The sequence below is a fragment of the Nicotiana tomentosiformis genome, chromosome 4, assembly GCF_000390325.3.
Source record: "Nicotiana tomentosiformis chromosome 4, ASM39032v3, whole genome shotgun sequence".
NCBI classification, from domain to species: Eukaryota; Viridiplantae; Streptophyta; class Magnoliopsida; order Solanales; family Solanaceae; genus Nicotiana; species Nicotiana tomentosiformis.
The window spans coordinates 18,914,929-18,940,555 of NC_090815.1; the positions used below are offsets into that span (position 1 = coordinate 18,914,929).

At 39.5% G+C, this 25,627-nt stretch overlaps 1 protein-coding gene across 1 annotated transcript; it reads right to left on the reverse strand.

Annotated features, from left to right (window-relative positions):
* Nucleotides 1–341: 341 nt before the first annotated feature.
* LOC108945570 (uncharacterized) lies at nucleotides 342–1,072 on the reverse strand. The gene is made up of 2 exons (XM_070200516.1): nucleotides 850–1,072; nucleotides 342–577 (listed from the first exon to the last, which is right to left on the reverse strand). Exons 1-2 carry the CDS (start codon nucleotides 1,070–1,072, stop codon nucleotides 342–344), a joined length of 459 nt encoding a protein of 152 aa, XP_070056617.1.
* Nucleotides 1,073–25,627: the final 24,555 nt, after the last annotated feature.

Below are 25,627 nucleotides of genomic sequence, written 5' to 3' on the forward strand. Positions count from 1 at the left end.
AGAAGCTCGTGCACTTGTGACACCAATTCTGAGATGGTATTTAGACACCGTTATTTTTATGGATTCTTTCACTATATTTCAAACTTTGCTTCCGCATTTGTTTCCTTGTTATTAATAAATTTAAAATTGTTTTAAAAATAGATAATATTATTCTAACGTTGGCTTTTCTAGCAAGTGAAATATTAGGCGTCATAACGGTCCGAAGGTAGGAATTTTGGGTCGTGACAATTCGACTCCAATAAATAAGAAGAAGCTGAAATTTTATTAATATTGTCAACAACCATTATATTGAGTTTGAAAAGGCCCTCTGTGAGATAGCCTTTTCCAACATACATTTCATTCTAGTTTACAACAACTTTGTCAGATACAAATACACATTTGAATCCATTCTTAACAAGTAAAGAAGTTGAAACTAAATGCTTCCTAACAGTAGGAATATGAAGAACGTTGTTGAGCATTAACACCTTGCCGGAAGTCATTTTCAGGAATATCTTCCCATAATCCTCAATCTTGGCTGTTGCAGTATTTCCCATGGAAAGCTCTTCTTCGGGACCAGTAGTAGAGTAAGTCACAAATGCTTTTTTGATAACACAAACATGTCAAGTGGCTCCAGAGTCAATCTACCACTCCTTCGGATTTCCAACTACGTTGTATTCCGAAAGCATTGCACATAGATCATCAATGTCATCATACTTCTACACTATGTTGGCCTGTCCCTTTTTTTTATCCTTTTTTGGGAGACGACAATTAGGGGCTTTGTGACCAGCTTTTTCACAATTGTAGCAATTGCCCTTGAATTTCTTCTTGTTCTGATCCTTAGCTTTCCAGAAGACCTTTACCTCTTCTTACTTTTTGGAGCAGTCTCTTCAATGATATTAGCTCCCATAATCGTTGAATTTCCACGAGACTTCTTCTCGACTGTTTTATTGTTTTCCTCAATCTTGAGACAAATCACAAGATCTTCTAACTTCATTTCTTTGCGCTTGTGCTTAAGATAGTTTTTTAAATATCTCCACGAAGGAGGCAATTTTTCAATTATTGCAGCCACTTGAAATGTTTCATTCACTACCATACCTTCAGCAATAAGGTCGTGAAAAATAAGTTGAAGCTCTTGAACTTGGGTTCCAACAGTTTTGCTGTCTATCATTTTATAGTCTAAAAACTTAGCAACCAAAAACATTTTCAAGCATGCATCTTTAGTCTTGTACTTCTTCTCAAATGCGTCCCATAATTCTTTCGAAGTTTTCATAGCACTGTAGACATTGTACAATTCATCCTCCAAAGCACTTAGGATTAGCCTTTGCAAAGAAAGTCTGCCTGTTTCCACGCCTGAACGATCATAAACTTCTTATTGTCCGGCATGTCAGCGGCATGCACTAGAGGGTCTTTACTGGTGAATTTCTGCATTCCAAGCGTGGTAAGCCAGAAAATCACCCTTTGCTGCCATCCTTTGAAGTTGGCTCCAGAAAATATCCTCGGTTTCTCGGCCGGTGGTACAACAGTTTGGCTTGACGAGACTATCGTCATTGCCGCAATAGTCGCAGAAGGATTTCCATTCTCAATTGCCATTTCTCACTGTCAACAACAAATGAGTTCAATTAATGGCAAAAAATAGAACAGTAAACTGTACTGTAATTAATGATAAATAATATGTTTAATAAATAAAAACCAAAGTTTTATATACTATTTCACAGAAAACAACGAAGTTTTTATTTTCTTCAAATTGTTTCTGAATTTTAATACTCCAGTGAGGTTTTTATATTTTCAAATCAGAATAGAAAAATTCAGACAGAGTAGAAAATCACACAAGTTTTAATTTCCAAAAACAGAATACAATTTACAATATAAAAAGTAATTTCCTTAAGATTGGTATTATGTCTGTATTACTATAATGAATACTGAAACAGTAAACTTTCTGAAATAGAAAGTTAGCAGCAACAGAATGTCAAAATAATATTTGAAAATAATTTCGGAATAAATCGAGCCCACTGAATGCACATTGTATCCTTAAGAAAATTATTTCCCTCAAGTACCCGAGGTATTGGAATATTATTCTCTCTGGATAGAATGATTTAGTTTACTAGTGTATTGGTATCAAAATCCATGATGAACTTCGAACCGCTCAATGGTTGTAAAATACACTAGAAAATTTTATGCAGAAGAAGAAGAAGAAGAAGAAGAAGAAGAAGAAGAAGAATATCAGAAAATTTCATAAGGAAAGATTCTGGGATCAAAACATATTTATAGCCATTTTCTGGCACTGTTTCTGAAAAGGATCGAGTCGCGTCACGAATCCTGGGTTATTCCGGGTTGAATTTTCGTTAATTAATTAAATAATTGAAAGAAATTTTTTCCAAAAATATTAATCAATCAATCTATCTTTGACCAAATCCGAAGCCAAAGCTGAAGCAGAAGCCGAAACCGAGCCGAGCGAGCGACGATGATGACGACGAGAGGCTTACTTTTTTTCCAACCCATTTAACACCAAGGGAAGTGCTTTCTCAATATAAGCACATTCAATTTTCTTTCCACCACCAATGAGGGTCACCTTCTCTTTCCAATCTTTTAATTCCAATAGTCATTAATATACTTGATATATACTTCGTATGGCCTCTGTAAGTGTCACGACCCTATTTTCCCTCCGTTGGGTATCGTGGTGGCACTTAGTCTTAGGGACTAGGTAAGCCTAACATTTATTGAATAACAACACAAATTAAATAACATCTAACAATTTTTGAAATGGATATCTCTATAAAATTTACAATTCCCAAAACCGATAGTACAAGTCATAAGCTCTATAGAGTTTACTACAATTTACTAAATACAACTTTTTGACATAAAGTAAACAGTGTGAATACAATCAGAAGGTGACTCTGAAGCTTGCGAACGCAGCAATAGGTTTACCTTGAGTCTCCACAGCAATAATCCGCGGTGCTAGCTATTGATCAACTGGCTTCGCAATACCTGGATCTGCACAAAAATGTGCAGAAGTGTAGTATGAGTACACCACGGCGATTCCCAGCAAGTATCAAGACTAACCTCAGTGGAGTAGTGATGAAGAACAATCAAGACACCTACTGGACTAAATAACCATAACAAAGTATAAGTATAGAAACAATAGAGTATAATATCTACATAAAGACTACGTGATATGACTAATAATATAGTAATTGCAATAGGAAAGGACAACAACAAATATCAGCGAAATACCATAATAATGACACAAAAGGGTGAACGTAAAAACAACCTAAATCCGAAATCACAGATACAACAAGGACAATTAATAACTCAGCAACAACGACCGCTTTTACAACAGGTTTTAGTCAACAAACTACACGAGGTACAGAACCTCGGACAAATCATAACTCACAGGTCTGAATACCTGAACCTTAACACTTGGCATCCTGTGCCCTCATTACACCTCATAACCGTACTGACAACTCGCGTGCCAAATAGAGCCATTTTCACATAGAAGGCACGTAAGCATGGGTGAACATCTATACTCAACAATATCAAAAAAAACCTCTTATCTGATAAGAGTGCTTAACTACGTGTATTCTTGTGCAAGTGTCCTAACATAGTTCATACCAACTAGTGAGCATAAGGGAAAAGAATGGACAACGCGTAGAAAGTTTTCTCACAACTTTCACAAGATAAAGCTCACACAGGTAAGTGTACCACTACATAAATATTAACAACAAGAATGCCCCCATGCCATCACAAATCAATCCCTGATATAGCCCACCTTATCTCGCCATGTGTGCAATAATATAGTAAGTACCCGCCTTGTCTCGCCACACGTGCATAACAATGTTTCCACCTTGTCTTGCCACATGCACAACCCACATATATATATCCCGCCTTGTCACACTGCATGTGCAAATATCAATAGTAACAATAGCATGAGAGAAACCTCGTGCAACCCAATAACACTCGCACGACAGAAACCTCATGCATCACAATAACAACAACCGCATGGCAGAAACCTCGTGCATCATAATAAAAACAATTGCACGACAAAAACCTCGTGTATCACAATAACAACTACAACAACAACAATGACAATAATACAAGGGTACGACAAATAAGTCAACTCAGAGATTCCAGAATTCAAAGAAACGAAGGAACTAATTTACAAGGAGTAGCCACAATCGGGAATGCTAGTCATAATAAGAATAGCTTAACAAGAAAGGAAATACTATGTAACAACGGTCCACAATATATAGTTCGACAACGAGGGAACTAACACAAGTCGAATAATTCCAAATAAGGACAAGTCAACTAAAATATAGGATATCTAACTTCTTTTAAGGTTGGGAAATTTGGAAAGATATACAACAAATTCAGCTAAGAAGAAGCAGCGAAAAGATAACCATAACCTCAATTAAGGCTAAACAATTATAGAAGATATAGTAATAATTTCAAATAAAGATAAGCAGTTAGGGCAAGGATAACATGGCAATAGAAAGGTAAAATTTTTAGTTAAGGCACATATGAATCAAATAAGCAATAAGAGTGAATCATGAAGCAATTAATTCTAATTAAGCAGGTAGAGGTGAAACTAGTAATTAAGGAACGTAATCATAATAAGTACAACTACATATTCAATGAATGCAACGACCTAGGAACCGTAAAAGGCCAATTTCAATAAATAAGTCCGAGCACGTACTCGTCACCTCGCGTATACAGACTATAATCAATACAAAACACTCAAATCCTAAGGGGTAGTTCCCCCACCCAAGGTTAGGCAAGATACTTACCTCAAAGAAGACAAACCGATACTCTAAAATGAACTTCTCGAGTGAAATGATCTCCGGACGGCTCAAATCTAATCAAAATAACTTCAAAGCACAAATAAAACTCATAAGAAACTATTCCAGATCATAAAGCTTCAATCTTTATCAAAATATAAAAATATACCCAAAAGTCGACCCCGAGCACATACCTCGGAACCCGACAAATTTCACAAAATCCGAACACCCATTCCAATAAGAGTTCAACCATACTAAAATTATCAAATTTCGATACCAATTCGTCCCTCAAATCATGATTTTTCATTTTGAAAACTTTCTTCAAAAATCCTAATTTTTCTCAACTCAAAACACAAATTAAATGATAAAAATAAGGATAAAATCATGGAATATAATAAATTATAGGTGAAGAACACTTACCCAATCGATTTGCTTGAAAACCACACAAACAATCGCTCAAAACCGAGCTCTAGATCTCCAAAAATGTTAAAAATGGCTAACCCTTGGAATAGAGAACTTTATATTATGCCCAGGTATTTGTACATCGCGATCGCGGAAGAAATAATGCGATCGCGAAGAAGAAAAATGCAGCTGCCATGAAGTGCTTCGCGAACGCGAAGACAAGCTTACGAACACGGAGAAGAAATAATTACTGCCCGGAATTAGTGCTACGCGATCGCGAACAAACATATGCGATCGCGAATAAGGAAATTGATGGCCCAGGAACTGAGCTACGTGAACGCAACGAGACGGGTGCGAACGCAAAGAAGGGAAAAGCAGATCTTCGCGATCGTGAATGGAATCACGCAAATGCAAAGAACAATAATTCATTCTCCACAAATTGCACTACGCGAACGCAAAAGAAGTGACGCGAACACGATTAAGGAAACCAGATGGCATAAACCAGCAGTCCAAAAATAGAAGAAATTGGCCCGTAGCCCATCCGAAATATACCCGAGGTCCACGGGACCCCGTCTAAACACACGAGCAAGTTCTATAACCTAATACGGACTCGCTCGGGGTCTCAAATCGCATCAAACAATACCGAAACTACAAATCGCGCAATGAATCGAACTTATAAACTTTCAAATCTTCCCACTTCTAAAACTCGCACCGAAACCTATCAAATCAACCCGGAATGATGTCAAATTTTGTAAGCAAGTCCAAAATGACATAACGGAGCTGTTACAACTCTCGGAATCTTATTCCGACCCCGATATCAAAAAGTCCACTTCCGGTCAAAATCTCTGAAAATTCGACTTTCTCCATTTCAAGCCTAAATCAGCTACAGACCTCAAATTTACCATCCGGACATGCTCCTAAGTCCAAAATCACCCAACGGAGCTAACAAAACTGTTGGAACTCCATTTTGGAGTCCTCTTCAAATAGTTCTAACTACGGTCAAAATTCAAAGACTTAAGCTTCCGTTTTAGGGACTAAGTGTCTCAAATCACTCCGAATCATCCGGTAACAGAATCCAACCACGTACGCAAGTCAATACACATAATATGAAGCTTCTCAGGGCCTTATTCCGCTGAATGAGATCTTAAATTTTCAAAACGACCGGCCGTGTCGTTATAATAAGTGTTCACACTTGCATATATAGTGGCCTCCTCACTCTAGGTATTAGTTAATCGGTAATCAGATTCATGATAGATGGAAAGAACTATCTCTTTTGTAGTATTTGTTTATACTTCAATTACATTATAGTTCGCAATTGTACACAGTTAACTTTTCTCATCTTTTTTCCTCTGATTAAAATTGGTGTAACCTTTTCTCATTTGGTTAATATTAACTTTTAGGTTTACCGTTATGTACTTTTTTATTTATATTATTAATATTGTTATAAAATTCCATGCAACAAAGAAATGTTCCAACAGTTTCAATCTTGCAGTTCTTCTAACATATCAATTATTTAACTGGAGGTTTTTTTTATTCTTTTATATTTCAAGAACACATAATTTACATTTCAATATGAGCAACATTGGCTATGGTGGCAAATATTTTATGTTTTTGCCTTCTCTTTAAGAAATTGTATTGTAATGACATGACTGGCCGTTTTGAGCTCTAGCACGTAATTTGGTGATTTGAGGCTTTGAGTAGCTTCACTTCATGTTTTATGACTTGTACGCGTAGTCGGAATCAAATTCGGGAAGTTCAGAGTTGATTCAAATGGAAAATTCTTAATTCAGAAGTTTTAAGTTGGAAAAGTTGATGAAGGTTTGACTTTTGAGTAAACAACCTCGAAATCGAGATTGGTTCTAATAGGTTCGCATGATGATTTTGGACTTGGGCGTATGTTCGGGTTGAGTATTGGGTAGTCCGGAAACATTTCGGCACTTATTATAAAAGTTGGCATTTTGAAGGTTTTAGAATTTCTTAAGATTGATTTGAAGTGAACTTTGATTTTATTGATGTCCGTTTTGGATTTCTAGCCTTGGAATAGGTTTGTATGGTGAGTTGTGACTTGCACGTAAAGTTTGGCATCATTCTGGAATGTTTAAGAGTAATTCAGACGCGTTCGGCCAAGTTTGAAAGTTTAAAAGTTGAAATAGGTGGTTTGCTAGTCGATTCGTAGTTTGGATGTTGTTTGGTATGATTTGAGGCCTCGAGCAAGTTTTCATCATGTTTTGGGAATGTTTTGTATGATTGGACGGGGTCCCGAGGGGCCTCGGGTGTGATTCGTATGGGTTACTGGTCATTTTGCCATATTTGAACTGCTGTTTTTAAGATCTGATACATCCTTCTTCGCGATAGCAAAGAATGGGCCGCGATCGCGAAGAGAAAAGTATTGTTCTAGGCTTTGTGAATCGCGATCGCGGAAGAAAATTCGCGACCGCGTAGAGGAATTTTCTGCTACCAGTAGTCTAACTTTGGGAGCTTATATCTTGCAATCTAAGGAATATGGGGATGATCCAAAAAATGAATGTTGTAGCTCTTTGAATCTAGTTTTCAGAAAATCAAACCGTTTATCATTTGGAGTTTTGTACAAAACGTTATGCCTATTATACCGAAGGTGTCTGTGAAGACGAAACAAAATTTGTATATCGCGATCGCGAGGTTTTGGCGGCGACCGCGATGAAGGAAAATGGTGCTGTAACTTTGTTTTAATCGCGATCGGATGGATAATGATCGTGATCACAAAGAAGAAGGCCTGGCAGGTGTATTAATCATCTAATTTCGGGATTTTGAGCTCATTTCATCACTTTTAAGTTCACGGAGCTCATGTGGGGCGATTTGGGTTGATTCTTGAAGATCTGTTTCGCCATATATTATAAGGCAAGTTATTCCTACTTGTTTTGAGTTAAATACATGGGTTATATATGGATTTTAACATGAAAATTTGAAATAAATTATGGAATTTTTGGAAGAAAATCTAGAAATGATATTTTTAGATTTTGACCACGAAATTGGATATGGAATTAGGAATAAATTATATATTTGAGTTCGTGGTATTATGGGTAATATTTATCTTCAAAAATAATCGAAATTCGGGCATGTGAGACCGAAGGTTGATTTTGTGGACTTTTCGAGCAGAGTTGGGAATCATTATAAATTGTTAAATTATAAGCATTAAAGTTTATTTTGATTGATTTTCACGTTGTTTGACTAGTTTCGTAACGTTTGGCTATGAGTTGAGGTTTTAGAGAGGTGTTGGAGCCGGTTATGGAACTTCGGAGTGAGGTAAGTCTCCTGTCTAACCTTGTGAGAGGGAAACTGCCCCCTAGGCGATGTAATTGTTATGTGCTACTGGTTGTGGGAGCTACGTACACATGAGGTGATGAGAGTCCGTACGTAGCTAAAGCATGTTTATGTCCGGGTAGATTTAGGACTTTATCATATAATATTTGAATTATTTGAACTCATTCTACTAGCTAAATTAATTGAATTAATAATTAAAGTTGATTTAGAAATATATATATATATATATATATATATATATATATATATATATATATATATATATATATATCACCTTGAGTTATTGGTAAGTTATTTGAGAAACGGTAAAGGTTGTATTCGCTTTGTGCTCAAGTACTGTATTGTATACACGTGTTTCGTAATTCAATAATTTCTTTTCTTTCTTGTGGAGCGAGCCGAATACCTCGACAGTATAATAGATACATCTACGGTTCGTGCCGCTCGACCCTCGGCAGTGTACACGTTATTCTGCATCGGGCCCAACGATCTCTGCATCATGCATTATATCGCTGGCAGTTTGAATATTCACGAGATTATCCTTTCACTGATGCCTAGAATTTTATATGGTATTCCTTATCCGTTTGATACTGGAACTTGATAGATAAGTTGTTGAGGTAGAATACAAGACTGACCAATTGATACCTTTAAAAGAAATATTTGGAAGATTTTGTAACTTACAGATTTACCCCATTATTGTTGTGTGCTTCATATCTGCTTATGATTTATTATATTGCTTTATTGGACCTCTAGTAAGTGTCGATGTTGACCCCTTGTCACTACTTCTCCGGGGTTAGACTAGATACTTACTGGGTATGCGTTAATTTACGTACTCATGCTGCACTTCTGCACTAAATGTGCAGGATTAGACAAGTTTAATTGGTATCTTGGCGCATAGGCACAACTGTTGAGGAGACTTTATGGTGAGCTGCATTTCAGGCCACATATCGCAACCTAAAGAGTCTCTATCGTACTATTTACTCTATCCTGTCTTATTTACATTCCGGACAGATGTTGTATTATTATCGTACTCCTTAGTAAATGCTCATGCACTTGTGACACCGAGTTTTGGGATGTTCTAGATGTCTTTGGTTATTTTGCATATGAATTTATACACTCTTATTATCTATTCTATTTAATGTGTATTTTTCCATAATTTCAATGCGTTGATTTCTGTACCTAATAATATTCACGATTTCAAAAATAATAAAATGCCTAATCAAGTTGGTAGTTCATTGTTGGCTTGACTAACGGCGACGTTGGGCGCCATCACGGCCTATAGTGAATTTTGGGTCGTGACAACTTGGTATCAGAGCGTTAGGTTCACTTGGGTCTCACGAATCATGAGAAAGTCTAGTAGAGTCTTACGGATCAGTACGAAGACATCTGTACTTATCTTCAAGAGGCTACAAGCCCGTTAGGTGCACTTCCCTTCGTGATTCCTCTCCGTGCGGTTTGATTCCATTTTAGCTTATGCCTTAATTTCCTACCCACTCAATCTTATGTGGCGTGGAGCGTTTGTTATCAATTGGGCATCGAGGAGTTGTAATGGTACTGCAGGCATGGTGCAGGATGTTTCTCCCTGCGTATTCAGGGAGACTATTATTGTCACATTGTGGAAGAGAGTTATGTCGTTTCTGCCCAGCATCTGTATTTTTGCTGGTTTCGAGGCTACGCATAGACTATCATGATGGTCATGTGTTGTTATCCCATAGTGTTAGTGTAATGGTAGGGTGCTTGTTTATATGTCAAGGCAGTGGATGACTCGAAATAAGGATGTCTCAGTGCATAGTTTACATGTTCGACATTTAATTCCAGTGTATGAAAGGCAATCGGACTATGAATGATCAGGATTTGGTTGATTGAGTATCGAGACTTGATATTTTCGAGCACGGTGGAATTCTCATTTGTGATGTGGTTTCATCGTCCTTGTTTTAATGCATTAAGGTTTGCCGGTGTTATGGTCTTCTTTGATTTTCCTTCGGGGTTGGGGGTTGTGAAATGGTGCCTCAGAAGGGGTTGTCAGAGATGGCGGTGTGTAGCAGTTTCAGAATTGAATCGGTGTTTCTGATGTTGATGGCTCGAGAAAGATAATCTTCGAGGAGGCTTAGATTTGGTAGCAATTTATTACTTCAGGTGCTACAAAGATGGGTTTTTATTTGAGGTAGTATTTGGGCATCGAAGGATGATTAAGGACATGGTGGGAGGTGTCTCGTGGTGGTTGAATTGCTAACAGGACAAATATAAAAATTAGATGTCAAGAAGTCGCTTAAAGGAAATGGTGTAACTGAAGTGGGAGTGTAAGAGTAGCATATGGATTCTGTGGTAGGATAGCCACATCCCTTGAGAATGTTTAGAGTGATTTAGGGATGATGGTGGACAACGACTAGGTCTACGGATTTTATTTGGAATGGTGGCTACTGTGCTGAGGAAGGTTGAATATGACAGAAGGAAGTTGGCTTGGAGTGTTTAGGGTGTAAGAGCTTGATTATCGTTATGGGTTATGACGTGACTTCGAGTTTTGAATGTATTGTCGGACTTTCAGTTGATGTCCATGGGGAATGAGCAGATTTGTACAGCCGGTGGACGAGCATGGTTTTAGGAGGGTTTACTGATTTTGTAGTAGTGGTACCTAGTGCAGGGTCGTTGGAAGATGTCAGTATGGAATTCCACAGGTGGGTCATCTCTTGTAAGTAGGTTAGCGGTTACATGATTTTGATGAAGTTCTACGAAGAGTTCTACGTATTACCCGGCAGAAGGTTGAATATGCAACTATGGCTGATAATTCGGAATGCTCATTAAAAGTTTAACAAGAGACTACGAGTAATTTGGTGGGTTGGCGGTGCGAGATCATGGTAATTGAGAAGGAGGACTCTTTGTGGTTTCTACATTATATAATGGTAGCTTAAAGCTAAGTGGAGCAGCCTATCGTCTACGATTAGATCGCATAGTTGTCTGCTTGCGCGGTTTCTGGTTATCGGTGCATTGGTAAATTATTTACGACTATGAAAAGGAAACATCAGGGGTAATTCGGGCAAAAATATTGATGAATATGTGCTATATATGGTCCTATCATTTCATGTGCAGGTTTTTGGGAATACTTAGAGGTTATGCTTCTTGTGGATGTGATGTACGAGGAAAAAGAATTCATTCGGTTGCTTCTTTGGGAGTGTTTATATGATAACAGGCGATGGAGTTTGATTATATTCGAGACCAGGTCAGAGTGGGTGACATTCAATAGTAGTTTGAATATGTTTAAGGATATAAGCGCGGTGTCTAAGGATTTTGGGTTCGTTGTATGGCTGGAGACGGGGATTTTGCAACAGAGTGTGCAGAATACTTGGGGGGAATTTTCTATGTTATCATCGGGTCTCGAGGGAAGTTTTTGAGAAATAGAAGAAATAATTTTGGATTCGCGGAAGTTCCTTTAGAATGGGTGTACCAGTTGGAGATGTCATTGTGCACATGAGGAGGGTATGAGATGGTTCATGGGTATCAAGATGATATGGTCTCGTGATTCGGGTCACTCGGGATGTGTGCTATTTGAGTTCGTTATATTTTTGAATGGAGCTATTATTATTTCTAAGGCAAGTCAAGAGTAAATTAGAAGAAGTTGGGTCGGTTAGTAATGGTTTGAATCAGCATGATTGTGGCAATGATTAGTTTCTTCGACATTCTAGTTATACATGTGGTTTTTGGTTGTATGTGTAGACTTGACAGTCACCATAATTTGATTGATATGGGAGGGTTTTGATTCAAATGGCCTTGTTATGTGTAAATGGATCCCGGAAGAATTATGGATGTTTAGACCACAACTTGAGGTTTGTATTATCTACGGTTATGGGAATTCAGCTGGGTGTTGCAATGGTTCTTCTGAAATGTGTTAAGTGAAAGGGTTCTAGCCAATAAAGTATTTATTCTACTAGTAGTGCAGTGATTATGATGAATTTTTGTACTCTTGCATTGCGGCATGATAGGTACAGTGAGCGGCATGGGAATTGGAAGTTGAGGATCAAGGTTGCGGCTCGGTGTTGATAAGAATGTGACGAGCTCGGATGATCAGGGAAGAATTTAAATATTCAAAGTAAGTTGACATTTTCTTTAGTGTCACCTGAGAACGGTGTCATGTGTAAGAGGCTTTGCGTATTGATTTCCGAATTCTTGATTTGCTTTACAGAATTAGTACGGTTGGTGGTATGAATGTGCAGACTTGGTTACCTGGTGCGGAAGGTCGTAGGAGTGTATCCCACATGGAGATTTGTATAAGTGTTACATATTAGTTACTTAATTGTTAAGGATTAAAACCAAGTATGGAGATTCTGGTACTATCGCTAATGTGAGAGTTTATGCCTGAAACGCGCTCTAGTTATTTGGTTCTGGACTATGGGAGTTTGGTCCGGATTGGATGGTTTCTTGTGTGTGTCCTGAATAGGTCCATTTGTGGATCCTTGAAAAGTTGTTGGCCTAGTATTGTATAATAAGAATCATTTTGAGGTCTGTTAGTGGGTCTAATGTGAGTATGTGCTCTACGTTAAGTCAGATGTGTTCATTCGTCATAACTTTGCTTACGGAAGAGTCTTTGGGCATTGGATGTTATTCCTGTAATCAACTATTCCATGTAATACTCTATTATGCCAGGTGAGTTGTGAGACGACTTGATTATTCGCACATGTGATCTTGTGAAGTTTGTGGTATCATATGAGTAGGATGGCTCTCGAGATACAAGTCATTTATTGCACCTTAGTCGTGCTTGAATTTTTGTAGCGTATAGTGCTATCTGTCTCCCTAGGGTTGTATTATGCACTTGGCGTGCTTGTGGTCGATATTCGAGCATTCATAAGTATAAGCATTACGGCTTGATGGGTATTTCCTTATTGATTGTTATATAGATCAGGTGGCACGATGCCATGGATATATTGTTTGGAACGGGTGGCACGCCTCCATGGGTATGTTTTGTGAATCAAGTTGCGTGCCATAATAATGTCATGCTTGGATGGGGTTGCATGCTGTAATAGTGTTATATTTGGATCTGGTTGTATGCCGCAACAACGTCATATTTGGATCGAGTTGCACGCCGCAATAGTGAGATCTTGAGTACTGTTCCCTATACTTATTTTGTGTGTCTTGTTTCTTATCTATGAGAAAGGTTCATAGGAGTTGTTGGTCGTTTTATTCGTTACACAGGCCGGGTAGTTTCTTATCGGAGTTCGTTCTTCCTTATGAGTCATATTCGAGTTGTAGCTTGTTAGCGCTTTGATGATGCTGTATGAGATTTTAGCAGTGTTTGAGGTGGCTTATTGCCCGAGCAACTTGTACTAGGTGGGACGAGGTTATTGGGCCTGAGATCGGTGCGATCAGATTCAAGTAGGGTATATTAAAGAGAAAATATCATTATTCAGTTCAGAATGAGGTAATGGTTCTTGTCAGGTGAAGAGGCCCTGTGCTCGAGCTAATGTGCTAAGAAGAGGCTAGGTGAAGCTTGTTGGCTAAGAAATAAAGGAAGGATCTTCAGTCTGGCTCGAGCTAATGTGCTCACATGGGTTATGGTGGCACGGATAGATGCACGAGGTGTTAAACAGTGATTTTAGACAACTCTAGAACAATTATTGGCACGTTCGAGGACGAACGTATGTTTAAGTGGGGGAGAATGTAACGACATGACCAATAGTTTTGAGCTCTAGCGCGTCATTCGACAATTTGAGGCCTTGAGTAGCTTTACTTCATGTTTTATGACTTATACGCTTAGTAAGAATTGAATTTTGGGAAGTTCAGAGTTGATTCAGATGGAAAATTCTCAATTCGGAAGCTTTAAGTTGGAAAAGTTGACCAAGGTTTGACTTTTGAGTAAACGACCTTGGAATCGAGATTTGAAGGTTCCAATAGGTTCACATGATGATTTACGAATTGGGCGTATGTTCGGGTTGAGTATCGGGTGGTCCGGAAGAATTTCGGGGCTTATTGTGGAAAGTTGGCATTTTGAAGGTTTTAGAATTTCCTAAGATTGATTTGAAGTGAACTTTGATTTAATTGATATCCGTTTGGGACTCCGAGCCTTGTAATAGGTTCGTATCATGAGTTGTGACTTGCACGTAATGTTTGGCGTTATTCCTGAATGTTTAAGTGTAACTCAAACGCATTCGGCAAAGTTTGAAAGTTGAAATAGGTGTTTTGATCGCCGATTTGTAGTTTGGGTGTTGTTTGGTGTAATTTTAGGCCTCGAGCAAGTTTGCAGCATGTTTTGGGAATTGTTGGTATGATTGGACGGGGTCCTGGGGGTCTCGGGTGTATTTCAGATGGGCTATGGGTCATTTCGCCATGTTTGAGCTGTTGTTTTTAAGATCTGGTGCATTCTTTTCCGCGATAACAAAGAATGGGCCGTGATCGCGAAGAGCATAGTGTTGTTCCGGGCCTTGTGAATCGCAATTGCGGAAGGAAATTCGCGATCACGTAGAAGGATTTTTTGCTGTCAGTTGTCTTACTTCGGTAGCTTATATCTTGCAATCTATAAGGACTTTTGCGAAGATCCAAAAATGAAAGTAGTAGCCCTTTGAAACTAATTTTCAGAAAATTAAACCGTTTGTCATTTGAAATTTTGTACAAAACGTTATTCCTATTATACCTAAAGGTGTTTGTGAAGAGGAATTAAAATTTGTACATCATGATCGCGAGGTTTTGACCGCGATCACGATGAAGTAAAATGATGCCACAACTTTTTTAATCGTGATTGCATCGATAATGATCGCGATCGTGAAGAAGAGGCCCTGGCAGGTGCATTAAACATCTAATTCCGGGATTTTGAGCTCATTTCATAACTTTTATGTTCTTGGAGCTCATGTGGGGTGATTTGGGGTGATTCTTGAAGATCGCTTATCGCCGTTTATCATAAGGCAAGTTATTCCTACTTGTTTTGAGTTAAATACATGGGTTATATATGGATTTAACATGAAAACTTGATAGAAATTACGGAATTGTTGGAAGAAAACTTTGAAATGGTTGGTATTTTTGGATTTTTACCACGAAATTGGACAAGGAATTAGGAAAAAATTATAAATTTGAGTTCGTGGTATAATGGGTAATGTTTATCTTCGAAAATATTTGAAATCCGGGCACATGGTCCCAAGGGTTGACTTTTTTGACTTTTCGAGCGGAGTATATTTTGATTGATTTGCACGTTATTTGACTAGTTTCGGAATGTTTGGCTTTGAGTTGAGGTGTTAGTGAGGGGTTGGAGCCCGCTATGGAACTTCAGAGTGAGGTAAGTCTCCTGTCTAACCTTGTGAGTGGGAAACTACCCCCTGGGCGATGTAATTACTATGTGCTACTAGTTGTGGGTGCTACGTACGCACGAGGTGACGAGAGTCCGTACGTGTAACGACCCAACCAGTCATTTTGCCGGCTAGAATCCCGTTCCCCTAAATAAGACTCCCCGTATGTGCTTTTACTATTTTATAACTTACGGGGATAGTTAGTTCGGGACTTGGAAGGGTTCAGATGGTAATCAGAACACTTGGTTCCTTAGTTGGCTTTAAAAAGGCTAAATTTGACTTCAGTCAACGTTTTGAGTAAACGACCCCGGAATCGAGATTTGACAGTTCCAATAGGTTCGTATGATGATTTTTGACTTGGGCATATGTTCGAATCGGGTTTTGGACAACCCGGGAGCGTTTCGGCGCTTAACAATGAAGGTTGACTATTTGAAGGTTTTAAAGTTCTTTAAATTTGGTTTGAAGAGGATTTTGGAGTAATCGAGGTCAGTTTGGAATTCTGAACCTGAGAATAGTCCCATATGGTGATTTAAGACTTGCACGCAAAATTTGGTGTCATTCCGAGTAGTATAAGTATGTTTCAGCGCGTAAAGAGTAAGTTTGAAGAACTTGAAGTTCTTAAGTTGAATCAATTTGGTTTGGAGTAAGATTCCTAGATTCTTAGTTTTGATGTTGAATCAATTTGGTTTGGAGTAAGATTCTTGTTGGTATGTTCGGGCGGGCTGCGGGAGCCTCGGGTGTTAATCGGACGAGGCTCGTACCAAGTTTGGACTTAGGAGCGACAACTAAAGCTTCTAGCTTGTGGTGCAATCGCACCTGCTCTTGGACATCCGCAGGTGCGAGCAACAAGCTGCAGAAGCAGCCAAGCAAGGGGCAGTCAAGTGACCGCAGGTGTGATCTTTTAGGCACAGGCACGGGCTCGCAGGCCCGACCAGCTTAGCGCATGTGCCAAAAAGGGGAGCCTAGCCTTGGTCCACACCTGCGTGGTTTTGTCCGCATAAGTTGAACTGTAGGTGTGCCTATTTCCTCGCAGGTGCAAAACACCTGCTGCGTAAAATGTGTTAAAATGGGGCTCAGCCATTTTTGAGCCCATTTTCATCATCCTTAGGCGATTTTGGAGCTTCTTGAGAGGGGAATTCACCTAGCAACTTGGAGGTAAGTTAATTCTACCAATTGTGAGTTAAATACATAGATTATGGGTAGATTTTAACATGTAAATTGTGAAAAATCAAGGGTTATATAAAAAACCTAGGTTTTGATAAAAATGAGATTTTGACCTCGAAAATGGTTATAGAATGGGATGAAAATTGTACACTTGAGTTCCTAAGGTTATGGGTAACGATTTCCTCCTAAATGTTTTGGAATCCAGGCACGTGGGCTCGGGGTGAAGTTTACGAATTTTGCCAAATTGGGTTGGGTAATTACTCTAATAGATAAATTATGAAATTTTGAGTATGTATTGATTAAATTATATAACATTTGGCTAGTTTCGAATTTTTCAGCACCAAATTGAGACTTTTGGAGCGAAATTGTGACCGGGAAGTGAGCTTTGAGACGAGGTAAGTCTCTTGTCTAACTTTGTAAGAGGGAATTCACTCCATAGGTGTTTTAAGTAAATATTTGGTTCTAATTGTGGGGGCTACGTACGTACGAGGTGACAAGAGTCCGTGCGTAGCTACTAATTATGCTTATGTCCGGGTAGTTTAGGACCCATATCATGAACTACTTGAAAATGTTTGCACCATACTTGTTAAATAAAGTGCCAAAACTTATGTAGAACTTGCTAAAGAAAATTGTGAAAGGTCGTTAATGAAATTGTATTACTTTGTAGATAAATGATTAAAAACATTTAAGGCAAATGCTTATAAAGTATCCTTCTCTTCTTGTGGAGCGGGCCGAATGCCTCGGCAGTAGATAGATACATCCATGGATCGTGTCGCACGTCTCTCGCAGTGTACATGTCACTCTAAATCGGGTCGTACGACCTCGGCATAAATCATGCTTAATAATAATACTAGGCGTCATTGATATTTTGTTGTGGCTTGTAAGGTTACAACTTTTAAAGGGGATGAGTTATTTGGAAATTATATAAATGTGAAAGAATTATTTTCTCTTGCTGGTTAAGAAGATTTGATTTTATTTACACATCCAGTATTTATTTAAGATTTTATCTGAATATTATTGACCTGTAGTAGGTGTCGAAGTCAACCTCTCATCACTACTTCTTCGAGATTAGACTTGATACTTAATGGGCACACGTTGTTTACATACTCATGCTACACTTGCTGCACTTTTTGTGCAGGATATGAGACAGGTGCATCAGGCGGTCCTACCGGCGCGCATCCCCGATATCCCGAAGCCTAGTGGTGAGTTGCTTTTTCTAAGCTGTCCCGTAGCACCTAGTGTCTCTCTTTCGTATTTGTATTATATCTATTTCTATTCCAGATAGTAGCTGAAATTTTTTATAATCTACTAGATGATCATATAGCTGGATTTTGAAGGATTATTATGGTTATGTTTGCACTGAGTTGCTTTTGTTTCACTTTATTTAAACAATGTTATTTCTTAAATCATTTAGTTAAGGAAAAATCTATTTTATGGCATGCCTAGCGGTGACGTTGACCTCCATAACGACCTATAGGTGAAATTGGGTCGTGACAACATGGTATCAGAGCACTAGGTTCACATAGGTCTCACAAGTTATGAGCAAGCCTAATAGAGTCTTACGGATCGGTGCGGAGACGTCTGTACATATCTTCGAGAGGCTATAGGATGTTAGGAAACTACCTTTCTTCATATCCTATCGTGTAATTGATGTAATACTAAGTATCTTTCTCTTATTCTCTTACAGGTGGTGAGAACACGCTCTACGGACTCACTCTACGTACTTATACTAAGAGTTGCTCCCCCTATTGCTAGAGGCCGAGGCACAGGCCTGGGGAGAGCTCTAGCCCGTGGTAGGGGATGAGGACATCCTAGAGTTTCTCTAGTTATGCCACTAGTTGATCCAATAGAGGATCCTATTGTTGAGGAGAAGGGCGAGGTGCCTACAACAAAACTAGCCCCGGTAGATTCCATGTACGCACCGAGATTCCAGGAGGTGATGGCTCGTATGCTGCGGTTCATGGATGCTATGACTCAGGTAGGTTTATTTCCGGTAGACCCAGCCACATCTCTGGTAGGAAAGGGAGCACAAACCCCTACCACATAGGCTCATGGCCATGCAGTTGCTGTATATCAGACCCAGGGTGCATTACCCATAGGCGTAGCCCAGCCAGTGGCAGCAGCTACACCGGAGCCCAGACTAGCTGCGGCCGGCGAGCCGCACAAGCTACTTGATAGATGTACTAGGCTACATCCTCCTGTCTTTGGGGGTGAGCGGCATGAGGATCCCCAGGACTTCATTGATCGATGTAGGGACAAACTGCACAACATGAGAATATTGGAGCCTTATGGGGTAGACTTTGCTACATTTCAAGTGGAGGGAAGGGCCCGTAGATGGTGGCAGTCCTATCTTCTTGGTAGATCGGCAGATTATCCTCCTATGACTTGGGACAGGTTCACCCGTATCTTCCTAGATAGGCATATTCCACCATCCTAGAGGGAAGAGTTACGGTTTCAGTTAGAGTAGCTCCATCAGGGTCTGATGTCAGTGATCGACTATGAGGCGAGGTTCTATGTGTTGTCTCGCAATGCACTTATGATACTTCCTACTGATGCAAAGACAGTACAGAGGTTTGTTGCAGATTTGCACACTGGTATTCAGGCCACTATGGCCCGAGCGGTTGAGATGGGGACTTCTTATGAGTTGGTTGTGGAGATAGCCCTGAGGATCGAGGTTGTGCATCTGTGTATCCGAGAGCAGTCTACGGGGGATAAGCAGTTTTGATATTCTGGAGAGTTTAGAGGTGCCCCGGCTGGGGGTAAAGGTCAGTTCGTGAGAGGTCAGTCCAGTAGTCCCCCATACCGAGCATCGCCGCCTCCTCGGGGTGCTCTAATGCGGCCTTATTTCAGTGCTATGCTAGAGAGTTCTTACCGCCCACCAGCTATTCAGGGTTTCTCTCGTGGGTATTCAAGTCATCAGGGCCATACTTCAGGTCAGCAGTCCACCGTACCGAGAGGTTGTTCAGAGGAGAGGCCACTAGCTTTGAACATTTAGTCCTTGGCTAACATACTTGTGAGGTTGGATATTTCAGATCCCAGTCATGTTCTTGCATGTGTCGTTGCCCAGTATTCACTATTTGAGCAGATCAAGGCTCGCCAATTAGATGATCCACACTTGTTGGTTCTCCGAGAGATAGTACTACGGGGTGGTGCCAAGGAGGTTACTATTGGCGAAGACGGTATTCTGCGACTCCAGGGTCGTCTATGTGTTCCTAATGTGGATGGGGTGAGGGAAACGATCCTAGAGGAGGCACACAGTTCTCAGTATTCTATTCATCCAGGTGCTACGAAGATGTATCGCAACTCGAGGAAGCATTGTTAGTGGCGGCGGATGAAGAAGGACAGGGTTGAGTATGTAGCTAGGTGCCTAAATTTCCAGCAGGATAAGTATGAGCGCCAGAGGCTAGGTGGCCTACTTCAGTATATGACTATACCAGAGTGGAAATAAGAGCGCATTACTATGGACTTTGTAGTTGGGTTGCCGCGCACCTTGCAAAAGTTTGATGCAGTTTCGGTCATTATCAGTAGCTTGACCAAGCCGACACACTTCATTCCGGTTGTGACCACGCATACTTTAGAGAGGCTGGCCTAGATTTATATTCAGGAGATAGTTCGGTTGCATGGTGTGCCCGTTTCCATCATATCAGATAGAGTCCCTCAGTTTACTTCACATGTTTGGCGCTAGTATAGTGAAGTGGGGACACGTGTAGAGCTCAACATAGTCTTTCATCCGCAGACCGACGGGCAGTCTGAGAGGATAGTTTAGATCTTGGAGTACATGCTCAGAGCATGTGTGATTGATTATGGAGGACAGTGCGATCGGTTCTTGCCTTTGGCCACGTTTTCTTACAACAACAGTTATCAGTCCAACATCGAGATGGCTCCATTTGAGGCTTTATATGGTCAACGATATCGTTCGCCCATCTGATAGTTTGAGCCTGGCGAGGCTAAGTTATATGGTACTCATTTGGTGAAGGATGCCTTAGAAAATGTAAAATTGATTCAGGAGCAACTTCGTACAGCACAGTCCAGAAAAAAGAGTTACGCAGATCAGAAAGCGCGTGATTTATCATTTATGGTGGGTGAGAAAGTGCTCTTAAAGGTTTCGCCAATGAGGGGAATCTTGAGGTTCGGGAAGAAGGGCAAGTTGAGCCCAAGGTTTGTAGACCCATTTGAGGTGTTGAGACGAGTTGGGGAGGTTGCTTACGTGCTTGCTTTGCCACCTAGTCTATCGGGAGTTCATCCAGTTTTCCACGTATCTATGCTCCGGAGATATCATGCCGACCTACCGCATATGCTAGACTTCAGCACGGTTCAGCTAGATGAGAGCTTGGGTTATGAGGAGGAGCCAGTTGCCATTGTTGATAAGCAGGTTTGCCAATTGAGGTCCAAGGAGATTTTTGCGGTAAAAGTTTAGTGGCGGGGCCAACCAGTCGAGAAAGCAGCTTGGGAGGCCGAAGAGGACATGCGGAGCAGATATCCACACTTCTTCGGCACTCCAAGTATAATTCTAAACTAGTTTGAGGACGAACGTTTGTTTAAGTGGTGGATAATATAACGACCCAACCGGCCGTTTTACCTTCTAGAACCTCGTTCCCCTAAATAAGACTCCTTGTATGTGCTTTTACTATTTTATAACTTGCGGAGATGGTTAGTTCGGGACTTAGAAGGGTTCGAATTCAAATCGAAACACTTGGTTCCTTAGTTGGCTTTAAAAAGGCTAAGTTTGACTTTGGTAATGACCCCAGAATAATAATTTGACAGTTCCAATAGGTTGTATGATGATTTTGAACTTGAGCATATGTTCGAATCGGGTTTTGGACGACCTGGGAGCGTTTCGACGCTTAACAGTGAAAGTTTACTATTTGAAGGTTTTAAAGTTCTTTAAATTTCGTTTGGAGTAAATGATGTCCGTTTGAAATTTTGATCCTGAGAATAGTCGTGTATGGTGATTTAAGACTTGCATGCAAAATTTGGTATCATTCCAAGTAGTTTAAGTATATTTCGGCACGTTCGGAGTAATTTTGAAGAACTTGAAGTTCTTAAGATGAATCAATTTGGTTTGGGGTATGATTCTTAGTTTTGATGTTGTTTTATGCATTCCGAGGGTTCAAGCGAGTCCATTATACGATTTTAAACTTATTGGTATGTTCGGGTAGGGCCCCGGGGACTGAATTTGGACTTAGGAGTAACAGCTGAAGCTTCCAGCTTCTAGTGCAATCGCACCTGCGCTTGGACAGCCGCAAGTGCGAGCTCGCAGGTGCAAGCCACAAGCCACAGAAGCAGCCAAGCAAGGGGCAGCCCAGTGACCACAGGTGCGAGGTTTTAGCCGCAGGCGTGACCAGCTGGGCGCATGTGCTAAAAGGTGGAGCTTGGCCTTGGTCCGCACCTGTGTGGTTATCCGCAGAAGAGGAACCGTAGGTGCGCCTGTTTCCTCGCAGGTGCGAAAAACCTGTTGCGCAGAATGTGTTAAAATGGGGCTGAGCCATTTTTTAGCCCATTTTTATCTTTCTTGGGCGATTTTGGAGCTTCTTGAGTGGGGTATTCACCTAGCAACTTGGAGGTTAGTAATTATACCTATTGTGAGTTAGATACATAGATTATGGGTAGATTTTAACATGTAAATTGTGGAAAATCAAGGGTTAGATGAAAAATCTAGGTTTTGATAAAAATGAGATTTTGACCACAAAAATGGTTATGCAATGAGATAAAAATTATACACTTGAGTTCCTAAGGTTATGGGTAACCATTTTCTCCAATTGTTTCTAGAATCCGGGCACGTGGGTCTGGGGTGAATTTTAGAAATTTTTCCAAATTGTGTTGGGTAACTACTCTAATAGATACATTATGAAATTTTTAGTATGTATTGATTAAATTATATAACATTTGGCTACTTTCAGATTTTTCGGCACCAAATTGAGGCTTTAGCGCGAAATTGTGACCAGGAAGTGAGCTTTGAGACGAGGTAAGTCTCTTGTCTAACCTTGTAAGAGGGAATTCACCCCATAGGTGTTTTAAGTAAATATTTGGTTCTAATTGTGGGGGCTAGGTACGTACGAGGTGACGAGTGTCCCTGCATATCTACTAATTATGCTTATGTCCGGGTAGTTTAGGACCCATATCATGAACTACTTGAAAATGTTTGCACCATACTTGTTAATTAATGTGCCAAAAATTATGTAGAACTTGCTAAAGGAAATTGTGAAAGGTCGTTAATGAAATTATATTACTTTGTATATAAATCATTAAAAATGTTTAAGGCAAATGCTTATAAAGTATCCTTCTCCGAACGCCTCGGCAGTAAATAGATGCATCTATTGATCATGTCGCACGTCCCTCGGCAGTATACACGTCACTCTGGATCGAGCCGTACGACCTCGGCATAAATCATGCTTAATAATAATACTTGGCGTCATTGATATTTTGTTGTGGCTTGTAAGGTTACAACTTTTAAAAGGAATGAATTATTTGGAAATTATATAATTGTGAAATAATTATTTTCTCCTTCTAGTTGAGAAGGTTTGAATTTATTAACGCATCCAGTATTTAATTAAGATTTTATCTGAATATTATTGACCCGTAGTAGGTGTCAAAGTCGACCTCTCATCACTACTTCTTCGAGATTAGACTTGATACTTACTGGGTACACGTTGTTTACGTACTCATGCTACACTTGTTGCACGTTTTGTGCAAGATCTAAGACAGGTGCATCACGCGGTCTTACCAGCACGCATCCCCGATATCCCGAGGCCTAGTGGTGAGCTGCTTTTCTTGAGTCGTCCCGCAGCACCTAGTGTCTCTCTTTCGTATTAGTATTCTGTCTATTTCTATTTCAGATAGTAGTTGAAATTTTGTATAATCTACTAGACGCTCAAATACTTGTGACACCAGGTCTTGGATCACATTAGTTGACTTGTGTTTTTTGAAGGATTATTATTGTTATGTTTGAACTCAGTTGCTTTCGTTTCACTTTATTTAAACACTGTTATTTCTCAAAATCATTTAGTTAAGGAAAAATCTGTTTTACTAGAAACTTAAAGGAAGAGAAATTTGTCAAATCCACTTTAAGGGTTGCCTAGCGGTGACATTGGGCGCCATCACGGCCTATAAGTGAAATTGGGTTGTGACAGTACGTAGCTAAAACATGTTTATGTCCGGGTAGACTTAGGACTTTATCATGTAATATTTGAATTATTTGAACTCATTCTGCTAGCTTAATTAATTGAATTTATAATTAAAGTTGATTTAGAAATATATATATAATTGAGTTATTGGTAAGTTATTTGATAAACAGTAAAGGTTATACTCACTTTGTGCTCATGTACTGTATTGTATGCACATTTCTCGTAATTCGATAATTTCCTTACTTTCTTGTGGAGAGAGACGAACGCCGCGGCAGTATAATAGATGCATCTATGGTTTGTGCTGCTCGACCCTCGGCAGTGTACACATTATTCTAGATCGGGACGAACGACCTCGGCATAATCATGCGTTTTATCACTAGCAGTCCGAATATTCACGAGATTATCCTTCCAATGATGCCTAGCATTTTATATTGCATTCATCCGTTTGATACTGGCACTCGATGCATCTGAGTTGTTGAGATAGTATACAAGACTGAGCAATGCATACCTTTAAAAGAAATTTTGGAAGATTATGTAACTTATAGATTTACCCCATTATTGTTGTGTACTTCATATCTGTTTATGGTTTATTATATTGCTTTATTGGACCTCTAGTAAGTATCGATGTCGATCCCTCGTCACTACTTCTCCGGGGTTACGCGTTGATTTACGTACTCATGCTGCGCTTCTGCACTAAATGTGCAGGATCTGACAGGTTCAATTGGCGGTTATCTTGGCGCATTGGCGCAACTGCTGAGGAGACTTTATGGTGAGCTGCATTCCAAGCCACGTATCGCAGCCCAAAGAGTCTCTATCCTATCTTATTTACATTCCGAACAAATGTTGTATTATTATCGTACTCCTTAGTAAATGCTCATGCACTTGTGATACCGGGTTATACATTCTTATTATCTATTCTATTTAAAGTGTAAGTTTCCATAATTGTAATGTGTTGATTTCTGTATCTAATAAGATTCACGATTTCGAAAATAATAAAATGCCTAATCAAGTTGGTAGTTCACTGTTGGCTTGCCTAACGGCGATGTTGGGCACCATCACGGCCTATAGTGAATTTTGGGTCGTGACTTGTACCCTCCTTTTTACAGCTTCATACATATCAAGAAGCTATTATCTAATATAGTAACTATTAAATTTGATTGACATATATCTTCTTAGGATGTCTAGCTCATTACCAACTTATTCATGGTGTACATATGCAAAGAAGCAATAGTCAATTTTGATAGATATATTAACAGTTATTGAAATAACAAAAAATTATTAATGTGTCGTAAATTATAGTTGCACGTACATGTAAACTTTGGCTGATTAAAAAAAATGACTCCTTTCATTTGTTAATTTAGCAAAAGAAATCAAAATGATATTATTATCAATGATTATTTGTTCTTCATTCATTAACTGGGATTTTAACCGAAAGAAAATTGTCACATGATATAATGCATTCCATGTTCCTACGTTTAGTATTATGTATCATCTGTTACTAAGTTGTGACGGACACTAATTTGCAAGAATATGTTAGAATGAATTTTGTGTTTTTCAATAATGTCTCCTATGTAAATTTGTTATATATTCTTTTAATAGGTTATTCGAATTATTCGGTCACAAA